At 45.3% G+C, this 12,348-nt stretch overlaps 1 protein-coding gene, 1 long non-coding RNA gene and 1 other non-coding gene across 3 annotated transcripts; 1 reads left to right on the top strand and 2 right to left on the bottom strand.

Moving 5' to 3' along the window:
• The first annotated feature begins 5,009 nt into the window (after positions 1–5,009).
• Positions 5,010–7,361, top strand: LOC117841493 (arabinogalactan protein 16). The gene is made up of 2 exons (XM_034721923.2): positions 5,010–5,305; positions 7,046–7,361. Exons 1-2 carry the CDS (start codon positions 5,188–5,190, stop codon positions 7,150–7,152), a joined length of 225 nt encoding a protein of 74 aa, XP_034577814.1. The 5' UTR covers positions 5,010–5,187; the 3' UTR covers positions 7,153–7,361.
• A 310-nt stretch (positions 7,362–7,671) lies between these two features.
• Positions 7,672–8,792, bottom strand: LOC117841580 (uncharacterized). The gene is made up of 3 exons (XR_004637324.2): positions 8,391–8,792; positions 8,128–8,191; positions 7,672–8,007 (listed from the first exon to the last, which is right to left on the bottom strand). It is a non-coding gene; the product is annotated as an uncharacterized lncRNA (long non-coding RNA).
• A 669-nt stretch (positions 8,793–9,461) lies between these two features.
• TRNAK-UUU (transfer RNA lysine (anticodon UUU)) lies at positions 9,462–9,533 on the bottom strand. Its single transcript has one exon. It is a non-coding gene; the product is annotated as a tRNA-Lys (tRNA).
• Between the last annotated feature and the right edge of the window lie 2,815 nt (positions 9,534–12,348).

Below are 12,348 nucleotides of genomic sequence, written 5' to 3' on the forward strand. Positions count from 1 at the left end.
CGACGAGGACGCCGCGGCCGTGCTGGACGAGTTTACGGCCGCGAACGCCTCCTCGTAGTACAACAATGGCAGAGCGGCGGTCGCCAAGGCGGAGTGAGCTGTCGGGCTGCTGGACCTCGATGACGACTCGACGGTGGCGGCGCTATCCCTGACGTGCACGTTCTGCGTGTTCGGGTGGAACATGGAGCGCCTACGATTGGGGAACATGTGCGTGCACATCTTCACGTTCGCGCTGCTCTGCACCGTGCCGGTGCTTGTCTTTGCCGTTGCCGCGCTCAACATCTACAACACCATGCTAGGGTCCGTCATCGGCGCCACGGTGGGAAAAAAAGCAACGGATCCTAACGGGCCCAATATGATGATGTGGCCTATTTTGAAATATTGGAGCTATTTATTAGCGATCTACTGTGGATTGATATGTTTTTGGGGGAATTTTTTTGGAAGAGCCCCCGATACATAGTTTTAGGGTAGAATTTTTTAGGGTACTCTTGTAGTTGCTCTTAGTCTCTAAACTGCCATGGTGATTAAAAGGGACTAAACTTTAGTCCCTAAACTTTAGCCCTTTAGTCCCCAAGAGGTTACTAAAAGGGACTAAAGGAGACTATTGACAGGGTCTGCTCCTCATTGATGCCCCGTCCCACCCCTCACCCCCCTCCCGATCCAATCCTCTACCCTTGCTCTCTCCTGATCCATTCCCCATCTCGCTCACACCCTGCCCTCCCTGCCGCCGCCCCTACTGCTCCCTACACCGCCACTGCCCCCGCTCCTCCCCACGCCTCCGCCGCCGCACCTACTCCTACCCAAGCCGGATCCACCATGGACGGCCACAGGAACGTCTACCGGGACTACTTCTCTCTGGGTGGTTCTTCTTTGGCGGCTCTCGTCTTCCCTGCTTCCGCCGCCACCCTCAACGACGACAACTTGGATCTTCTCTCCCAAGCACCGTCGTGGCTGGGAGGGTGCACATGGAGAACCTGGATCTCAACTCCCTAGGTGAGGGTTTCCCCTTCCTCGATGAGTACTCGGGTTACTTGCAGTGGGAAAGAGGTTGCGGCGACCAAGGGCTACCTCGTCTTGGATCGAGCGGAGATGGTGGCAGATCCGGCGCATTCCAGCCTCCTTGACCGAGCGGAGGTGGGAGCGGATCCGGCCGTGGAAGATCCCAGGCTGCACGTGGTCGCCGCAACAGGTCCCTCAACACTGGAGCAGGATCCGGCCCCCAGCCAGCGGGATCCGGCCCCCAGGTTCATCCTCCTCTCCTCTGCGTTGGCGACCCGCCACTAGAATCCGGCACTGGGATGGGAGGTGGAGGTCGTGGGAGATTGGTGGCTAATCGCGTTGTCCGTGGAGCAACGTTTGCCAGGATCAACGCCTCTCCTGCAGAGGATGCTGGTGGTCACGATGACCTCGGGGATGAAGATGACAACGGCTCCCAGTTGATAAGATCCATATTTTTTTGTGTGGAATAAATAGATGCTTCTTTCGTATACGTGTCAAATGATTCCTGAATCTGAAAGATTTAGTTTAAACTGAAAGCTCTTAAACTGAAATTACATTTTGTGTAATAGAACTGCTATGACAAGGCAAATTGGAACGAAGAGAACACATATATATATTATGTGAACTTGCTGTTGAACAAATTCGGGCAGGTAATTGCCTGGGTGGGACAATGTCTAGTAGAGGTTATAAGAATATAGCACAAAAATTCCTCCAAAGGACTGACCTCAACCATCAAATCAAACAATTTAGAAATAGATGGACTCAATGCAAGACCCTATATACTTTTCACAAATAGACCTTGAGTGAATTAGGATTAGGTAGAAACCCAGATGAAACAATAATTGCAAGTGACTATTGGTAGAAAACAAACACAGAGGTACTGTAACAAGAGTTTTTCCTACATAAGTATCTTCTCAGTTTGTATTATCTTCTCATTTTGTATGTTCTTTATTTGTACATTTCAGAAAAAAGCAGAGTGCAAGAAATTCAGGTTGGGCATAACTGCCTACATTGGATTCCTACATGAGATGTTCCATGGTGTGGCTGTTGATGGACGGACCTCATGCATCCCTGGATATGGAAATGAGGATGAAGACCTTGCTAATGGTGAGGGGGGTGTAGATGGCGCCCTTAATAGCCCCATGAGTACCAGCAGTTGAAAGAGGGGAAGCAACACCACAGATACCACCACCAGCCTGGCTCGATTCATGATATGAGAGTGTTCAAAGATGCATTGAACAAGTATGGCGACAAGTTTCCACATCAACCTCAAGGTACTGCCTTGTTCTATGGTCTATTCTTTCACATAGTTGCAGTCCTTTGCCTGTAAGTAACAAAAGTAATATGAATGTGCAGGAAAGTTTTATCTTGTGGACTCTGGGTACCCAAACCGATCGGGTTATTTTTCACCGTACAAGGGTACAAAGTATCATCTCCCAGAATTTTGACAAGGACCAATTCCAAGAGGTAAAAAGGAGCTTTTCAATTATGCACATTCGTCACTTCGAAATGTCATCGAGTAGTCTTTTGGAGTTTTGAAGATGAAATCACAGATTTTGCTAAACTTACCGAGTGATCCGATGGCAAAACAAAGCCAAATAATTATCACTTGCTTGGCACTTCATAATTTCATTAGAGAGAGTGCTATGGTGGATGAGCACTTCGATATGACGGATCATGATGAAAACTATGTTCCACCGTTAGAAGCATCATCGTCTCAAGGAAATATAGCTACTACCCAACACGGGGATGAAGATCAAAATATGAATCAGTTTCGGGATTGTTTAATAGATGGTAGCTCTTATATTTTGTAATAATGAGATTTGTGTATCCCATGAACATTATTTGGCATAAATGAATAATTTGTTTTTGGCAAAGCTAGCTGCGTGGCAAGGTAGAGAAGGCCAGCAGCAAGGCATGGCGAGAGCGATGCGAGGATGGTGGGAGCGCTGGTTGTTGGGGGCGGCAAAAAAGGCAGTGGCAGGCATTGATTAGGGGTAGTTTGCACCGTGCTCATAATACTCCCTCCGGTTTGAAGGAATAAATTATACTACCTCGACTTCTCATTCATGTTCCTTTAAAAAACTTCTCATTCATATGGGTAATGCAAATTTTATGAGTTCACATGTTAGTAATCGCAATATTTTCTGAGTTACTCGCATGATTCATAATGTACTCCCTCTATTCTCTTTTGATAGGACTATTTCATTTTGGCACAATGATCAAGGAGAATGAACTCTACTTATCATCTAATGAATTATGTCATTATGTACTCCTCGTTATCATATACATGCACCTCGGTACCGATGTCACCATATACATGCACCAATTATTTTTTAGAAGAGTTACACTGCACAAAATCGAACAGTCGTATGTGTCAAACATGAGGTGGCAACTCAAATAGTTCTATCAAAAGAGAAAATTTTAATTTTGCATATAATCTTGTCAGAAGAGAATGGAGGGAGTACTACCCTTACCCTTCCTTTTTTGAATACAGGTTGTCGAATCACGTTCAAATATATACGTAAACGCAGGTGGATGAATTTGAAATCATGGGGTGATTCCCCCCGCTACTTGTAGGATGGGCATCGGCGCGTCGCCCAAAAAAGAAGCAGCAGCTGCTGCTTTGACGCTTTGTACCGTTGGCAAGAATGACGCGGCAACGTTTTAATCGAGAGAGATTCTGTCGTTCTGGGCTGGGATATCCTCCTCCGCGAATGGGCCTTGCCCATCTCGCGCGTTCTTCTCTCGTCGTGCATGCGCGCACGCACGGCAGCAGCAGCAGCTCTACGGGCTACGGCCCAACCGGCCTACCATGTACAGCCTCGCAACCGATTCGCTGCTGCACAGAGACAGCAGAGCTACGACGGCTGAATGAATGCGCACATGGTCTCAGCAGGAAGATGGAAGGAGGATGGAGCAATACTTATGGATCATGGATGGACTTTTTGTTCATTGCATTTGTTTGGCCCAGAATGTGCCGTCATCTCATCGTACTCTCATCTCTGTACTGTAAAGCCTGCAACTCCAAGGCTCTGCTTCTGATTCCTTTCCTTGGGGCATCAGCAACCATCAGGCGTACCAGGAGCTTAGCAAGCTTCTGCTGTGCTGATCACCTTCTCAATACGATGCCGGCGCCCATGGGCCATGGTACGATTTGATTACTCCTTGTGGGCTGCAACTTGCGAAGATGAGTGTGCTCTACGTCCCGAAATCTGAGCCACTTGCTAGTCTGCTGCTGCATCCTGCAGGTGCAGGGCACTCTGCACTCCGGTCCTCGTCGCATGATCCCATTTCCCAGCCCCATGCGCTCTGCAAATGTTAAGTTTGTCCGGGCATGCAGTGGATGAACAGTTGCCATCGCCAGATTATTCCGCCGTGATGATCAAGATCTTCAGCATATACGCCTGTCTGCCTGCAAGCCGGGTCCATCCCGTTCCACGAACTCAACAACTCACGTTCCGTTTAAGGCACAGCACGAGCTCTGGTCAAGACACTGGCTCGTTGGTCCACAGGCTCACCGCGCGGGCCCGCCTGTCATCCTGACGCAGCCACCACGGGTGGCCGGTTTTTTTTTTTAAAAAAAGTTGAAGCGGTTTCGGCCCAGCTCCCCCCAGGCTGGCTGGCGCGTCCCTTGCACATGATGCCTCGCGCACCACCACCCACAAAGTCCGCCGCGACCGAGCACACCACGTGACGGCCCAGAAGCTCCGCCTCCCGCCCTATGCCAGTGGGCCCAGTAAGTCCGGGCCCAGCTGCAGCGTAATGGGCTTGCCTGTCGGCCACAACGCCGCAGGGGCATATCCTTCGTTGGAAATAGAGAATCTCCCTCCCCCACAATCCCAACTGGCCCCACTCGGCGCGGTTCCCTTGCACGAGCCACTGGCTGCGGGCCCGCGCAACCGTGGGTCTTTCGGGACCCGCTTGTCATTGGAACGGGTAGCTCGCTAGCTTTTTCTAAGTTGCACAGGTCAGTAGAGGTGCAGCCACGTCTCGGAGCCCTAGGCTTTTTTGAGGAGCAGAGCGCGGAGAGAGAGGGAACGGAGGGGGGAGAGAGAGGGAGGGAGAGAGAGAGAGAGAGAGAGGCGTGTGCGTGGTCGGTGCCGGTGCGTGGCGTGGTGGCCGTGCCGTCCGTCCGTTCCCTCTCTTCCTCTCCCGCGCCGGCGGCGGACGTCTCGGGGTGGTGGAATGGCCGCGGCGAGGTCTCCGCTCGGGGCGATCGCGGTGGCCGCGCTCGTCGTCGCCATCTTCATGCCGGCCGCGGCGGCGGCGGCGCAGGCGCCGGCGCCCGCGCCCACCAGCGACGGTACGTGCTCCAGTCCCGCCGCCCCCATTATTCTTCCCTCGGTGATTCTCGCATTGCGATCTGCGGCCGCGAATCTGTTCCCGTCGCGGGATTTCTCGATCCGCGCGGCTGGATCGTGGAAGGGCCGCGGGCCTCGTCGTGCGTTCTCTGTTTGTTCACCGTTGAAACAAAAATCTCCGGTGTTCGTCGATCTGGTTCTTACTTAGCGCGAAGTGGAAGAAAATTGGCGCATTATGCGTGCTTGTTCGTTAAAAGAAAAAAAATGTAGGCACAATTTTTCCTCGACACCCACATGTGCATTGCGTTAGATCCCCATGTTTGGACATTAATTTCAGTTGAAACAGCGCGAATCTCGTGCATATATTCTCCCTCCTGTGGTCAGGACTCTGGACGCGTTTGCACGAAAATACAGAAATTAAATACAGAAAAAAATCTCACTATTGCTAAAAACCATGCAGAGGTTGGAGTTGCCCTCATGCCATCCTTCAATTTCGACACCTAGGCAATTCGTTATGGCTAAATAAATACTAGCGTTTTGTAGGAGTTTTTTTTTGGCATATTGATTAGTGAAGTCCTGCTGTCCAGGCGTCCAAGATGTTCACAATCGACCAACTGGTGTCAGATTTGCACATTGTCTAATGCTTCTGTCGCAAATGGACTTGTAGTTTGTTTTTTTTTACTAAATGATTTGGTAGTCTGTAGAAATGTTGATTGTGGCTACTGCAATCTCCTTGCTTTTTTGCTCTGACAGGAGCAAGTGCTGGAATGCCACTTTTCTGTTCTCTGTCGCTCAAATTAAATGTCTCATTGCCACAAGAAAAGGGTAGCTATGTATTTCTGATGCGAGGCAAAAAAGTACTCTCTATTCATCTAGGCAGCTATGTATCTGTTGGTGATCTTAGATCGACGAAGAGATGGTCCTCGGTGGTTCACTACAAGGGAGGGATATGGTCCTCTGTTAACCTGTTGGTGGTCCTAGACAGATCCATGCTGGGTCCTTTTCTTTTGCAAGTTGTGGTCTATTTTCCTATGTTTGTTTGTGATTTAATTGGTGCTGGAGTAGTTTTCAGCCCATGTTGGCAGCCTTCCCTTTACAGACACGTATCTAGATGGGGATTTCTTTGCCTTAAAATGACTGCACAATTTGGAAGGAATTTGCCATTTGTAATGAGTACTGAAAAGGACCGTTCTTCGTGCGGTCTCGACAAATTGGTTGATGTGTGAACTGGCATGTCCCAGTGGTTTAAATGTCCTAACTGGAAATAGGAAGAGTGAGTAGAATGCGCCGAGGTAACAAGTACTGAAAATGACTTTTCTTTGTGGTTTGTGCTGTCCTGAAAAATTGTTTTGTGTGAACTGCCCTGCACTGTTGATTTTCATCAGATAAAGTTAGAAGTAGGAAGAGTGACCGTAGATTGTGCCATTTATACGGAGTACTTCATCCTTGTGCAGTCTTGACAAATTTGTTTACGTATGAATGCTGTGTACTCACTGAAAATGTCCAATGCTAATTTGAAACACTATGGAATCCTTTGTCCAGTCTCTTTTAATTTTGTACATACAGAAATGCATTAAATTGGTCTCAAGTTATTGCAGTGAGTTAGCAATTACTTATCACTGGTTAGTTACACATGTGACAGTAACACAGCAATTCTCTACTGCACAGCAGATTCCTTTTCATGTTCTCCTGTGGTTTGCAGAACTAACATGTGCAACTGTCTTGTGATTGATTCCCTGCAGGCACATCAATCGACCTGGGGATCGCATATGTCTTGATGCTGGTGGCCCTGGTGCTCACCTACCTGATCCACCCGCTGGACGCGTCCTCCCCCTACAAGCTCTTCTAATCCCTGTTCGTTCGTTGATGATGTTATGGGTATGGTAGAATTTTTTAGCGATGCAAGACGCTTAGGTGATGTTGGGAGGTTTAGAATGGTTGTCATCATCTGATGATCTGATCTTGGTATGTATCGTAAGTTTTTTGGTGGTCTGAATGTCTGATTGGTTGTATCGGATTCCATGATCCTGTGCTCAGCTCAGTTGTGCTTGCTGTTTCTGGATTCTGTTTCCGCTGGTCCCGTCCCGCCGGGGTGCTCATTGGCATGTGCTCTGCATGGATGCCGTTGCAAGTTGCAGCACCAAACATGTGAAGGACTGGCTCATTCATGACCGTGCCTGTCACTGCTGACACGACGGTGGTTTCATTGTGGTCCTATTCATCTGTTTATTTATTTATTTTTTCTCACGTGCATGGTGGCAAACTCCGAAATACAAGGTGCACGGTAAGTTTGGTAACTTTTTTTTAAACTAGGATTGTGCTGTACGGGCAAAAACAAATTACCTCCATAAGCATCATTCTCATCATATGAAATATTTGACATTTTCTAATGAAAGCATTCACTTTGCCTTAACATAGAAGTACAAATTGTAGTTTGTACAAAGATTGGAGCTTATGAGGGTCACATTTCAAATATAATTCGCAAGAAGCCAAACCTGACAAGATCAATCCCAGCTATCACATTCAGCAAATTTTTCGTTAAGCAGGCATTTTAGGAACATACAAATAGCTTGAGATGAGATTCTAATTCTCTGGTACACATTTGATGGTTTTTGAAAACTATCTTTCTTTAAGGATTTCTTTAAGGATTCCTATGAGATCCAGTTCAAAGGACAGTGAACTAGCCGCACCATCAGAGAATGACCTATTCAAGAGAGTGGTAAGTTAGCATTTCCAAATTCATGCTAATGTTCCAATCACATTTGAACTGGATCTCATAGGAATCCTTAGAGAAAGATACACCGAATGCTGTAGCACCACTTACATCAACACGTTTACAGCGGAGTGCAGGACGCCATGTGATGCAGTGGCTAACACCCGATTTGTCTCTGCATTTTCGATGAAAAGTAGACAAATATAAAACCTTTAGGAAGGAGAGTGGTGCCACAAGATAAGAATGGCATGGGTAATGCATTTCATCGAACATGAACAACTGATAGCCAATGCACTCAAATAGATGAGAACTCAAGGAGCATCAGGACGGAAACATGGCATTGCAGTGTGTCCGACAACATGAATTACACTTACATGATTCGGTGATGAATCCATTGTCTGCCCGGCGCGGCGGCGGTGTCGACCTGGCCGGTGAGGAACGGCTCGCCGACAGCGTGGACACGGCAGCGTGCGGCGAGCGAGGAACGGCTCGCCGACAGCATGGACACAGCGTGGAACGGCGATGTCGTGGCTCCGGCGCGGCGGAGCACAGAGGCGTGCCTGGCGAGCGGGCGGTGGTGGCTGCGACAATAGGGCGACGGGAGGAGTCGGTGCGGCGGTGGCAGCGTCGACCCGGAGACGCAGCGGCGGCGGCGGCTGTGTGCGTGAGAAAAGCAACGGAAAAAAACGGGGTGGGGAGATGGGGGCGGACGGGGACGGAGTGAGGGCGGGCGGACGGACGGACGACGAAAAAATGACGCACCGTAAAAAAAATCCCCTTCTTACTTTTTTTTAGTTGTAGAGAAGATAGAGAAAAAGGCTCATGGTAACTTCGTCCTTCAAATCACGCCTGAAATTCTGATCTTCAATGGCTTCGAAAATTGGATTACAAACATAACTGTCCTTGCAAAAAGAAAGATTACAAATATAATTATCATGCGTGTAGTGTGTAGACTAGTCCTAAAACATTGATTGCCACTGGCTTTCAGGATATTCAGATTGGAAACTTGAAATTGCAATTGTAGATTTGTATACAAAAGTACTTTCATAATATTGTACATTTCTTATTACTTAGTGGAGATCCTAACTACTACTTCCGTTCTAAATTTTAAGAGGTTTTGGCTTATATAGATACATAATTTTTATTATGTATATAGATATAATGTATATTAAGTGTAAAAAAACTATGTACCTAGAAAAGTTAAAACCCCTCATAATTTGAAACGGAGGGAATATATTATAATAGTTCCTAAAGTTAGAAATCATATAAAACTAACAATATTGGTGTTTTTAACCCGATGGAGTACTACGTTGACAGGAGTAAAATTACTATGATAAGCAATAGTGGCAGAGCATGTCACAGATTTTCAGATTGATGAGATGGAAAAAAAAATGGAGATGATAAAAAGAGATAAAGAAAATCAGGGAAAAGAAGAAAATAAAAAACGCCATCCGTGGGGATCGAACCCACGACCACGTGGTTAAAAGCCACGCGCTCTACCACTGAGCTAGGATGGCTCTGTGCTCACTTTTCTGTGGCCATATACTACAACAAATTACAGAAACGCGAAATCTTTCTCCATTTTAACTAACTCACTGGGCAGCCAGGCAGCCTCTGTCACCGGCTCACAGCCCAACTTCATCCACGCGTGCTAGCGCTAGGTGTGCTCCTGGAAGCATTTACTTGAGAGGGATTGGTAGAAGCAATTAGCTAGGCAAACCAACATTTCACCTTGAATGTCGAATCTTTGATGATTACGTTGATCGGGCCCAATTCAAACTCGAATTTGTCAGGTGCGAACCTCTGAATACCTGATGCATGTTCGTGTAACTTTAGTTTGCAACCCCCCATCGATAAACATGTAATTGTGTTGCTAGAGCACATGAACTGAATCTTTAATCATGTGTCGCATCTAGTCAGAATAATATAGTTTAGCAAAACAACGGCCCTATGGTGTTTGTGACAGAGAAATGTTTAGCATCAAGTTACTCAAGCGTAATACTCACCTCGTTATCTAAAAAAACGCAATACCCACCTCACCAGCTTCGAAGAACAACAACCAAATATTTGCTGGTATACAAGAACTTAGCTTAATGGATATAAGAGGATGGACTTAGGTGATCAAACACCTGAAGCGAAGATCAAGTGGACATCACAAGAAAACCCAATATGTCAAAAGAATAGGAAACCATCAGAAACCAGGCAAAGGAATGTATTGGATGTGTTCTATGTATTTGAATTGGTTCAAATTCATACGAACTCAATATTTCATGACAAAGTTTGCTTAGATATTGTATAAACAGTAAGTGCTTTAAGATAATAAAGACTACACAAAAAGTATTTGGGCAGGAGGAGTATTTCACATCTTTAGTTTTAAATTTTATAAATATGCAATGCTATTGTTTGGCCAACTCAATTTCTAGTTGAGTGTAATATAAAACAAAAATGCACTGAATTAGATATACATATAAGGAAATGATAATAACTAGAAATAATTAAATTCATTCATATTGAAGTGGAGATATTTAGATATTCATAAGATATCCATACAAATTCATAAAATATCCTTCACCATGTAGTACCCACATGGAAACGAAGGGCGCGCCAATTTACTTGTTGAAGGCTTTAAAAGTCAATTCAAGATCCGGTTTAGACCACACTGTTGTTGCAGTAGCCATCCAACACTTATTAAAGCAACAAGAGCAAAGTTTTATTACAACATGTGGTGTACCAAGAACAAATGCCAATAAACCATTGGATGTAAAAAACAAGCAATTAGAACAAGAGGGAGGCATACTACCTTTTCATAAAACCAAACAATGCTTCTAGTGTTTATCAACTTCCTCATACTCATCTAACTAAGGACGATGATTTCAACGTGGAGGAGATATCATACCTCATATAATACACATAAAATTAAATTTCTAATCAGCAAAAGTGAAAGATGCATATGATAAATAAATGTACATGCTACTACTTGAAAACCACTTCCATCTCACCGATAATTTAGAAACAATAGGCAACGGAAAAAAATATCTAGACACAATCATTGAATATGAAAACCATAAATTAGAAGAGTTGACACTAGTACTTGGTGCCTACCAAATGGCTTATTGCATTTCTCACATTAATTGCTTAAAAAAATTAAAAATTATGCAAAATAGAAACTTTGGAATCTCAACTGCATGTCTGGAAGTAATGGTGTGCACATCAAAAGATTGGATATTAGTAAGAAATGAATATATATATCGAACTTAGATTCATAACGAATCCTCAAAATTTAACAATTATAGAATAAAAATTATATAAACACATACATGTATACCTCGAACACTAAACATGTGCGAATCTCTAAGTTAAAACCCCATATATCTCAATTTAACAAATATAAAAGACTCAATATATCAGTTAAAGTACCAAATTGAATTACAACCACATCATAATAACCAAATTGAATGACTACACGAGTGATTTAGATGAGAGGACATGGAGGCAAGATAATATTGACATGGAGAGCGCCTTGCCTATTTGATGAATATTTCTACGAAAAAAATATCCAACTATGTAAAATATAAAGTCATGTGTGCATATTTAGACTGTGGTATAGCCTATGATATGTGGGACCCACTTTCATGCTTTTCCAGAAGATATGGATTAAATCCTTTCATGGTTTCTTGGGAGGATATCAGGAGTTAAAATCTAATTTTGAATGTTAATTAAAGAATGGCTTCTAGAAGATAGTCACGCCATGCATAAGCTATGTGTGCGATATACGTGGCTTTTGATTGATGGATTGTGCATGTATATCTCAAATCTATCTTGATCTGGTTGTTCCTTACACTGGCCCACATGTCATTGGCACAAAATGTAAATCGAAGGATATACTCGGGCTGTTTCTAGAAAGCTGGTGGTTACGGAGGATATCCAGGATTATTTGAAATGTTGCCAACTAGAGATAAGTCATTTGGCACGTTGGAGATATAGTCCTTGGTTTTGTTTAAACGTGCAGGAGGTTTCCTTGGCGGGGGGTCAAAGTGCCGCCTCTACGCACATCTTGCACAGGAGGAGAAGGGCTATCACGCATCTACGCGCCGCCGCCATGCTTACGGCAGCCAAGTATCTTTGACGAACATTCAGCCTTGCTGAGCCATCGACCATCATCGTCAACAACCCGCTGCGTGTCACTGCGACAACCCAACTATCTACGATAACGAGAAAGCTGGTGGCCGTATCCGTGCCCCTAAGTGGGAAGGATATTCAACTTGGCGTTAAGAAAATCCTTCGATAGCGAGAAATCTCAGCAGTTTTATCCGTGCCCCTAAGCGGGAAGGA

This window comes from Setaria viridis, chromosome 1 (assembly GCF_005286985.2).
Source record: "Setaria viridis chromosome 1, Setaria_viridis_v4.0, whole genome shotgun sequence".
In the NCBI taxonomy this organism is placed as follows: domain Eukaryota; kingdom Viridiplantae; phylum Streptophyta; class Magnoliopsida; order Poales; family Poaceae; genus Setaria; species Setaria viridis.

Bases quoted from the DNA above. Each gene is read 5' to 3' on its own strand.
- LOC117841493 (XM_034721923.2), top strand. From the start codon at position 5,188: ATGGCCGCGGCGAGGTCTCCGCTCGGGGCGATCGCGGTGGCCGCGCTC. The intron at 5,306-7,045 runs GTACGTGCTCCA...GATTCCCTGCAG, and splicing joins GCCCGCGCCCACCAGCGACG to GCACATCAATCGACCTGGGG.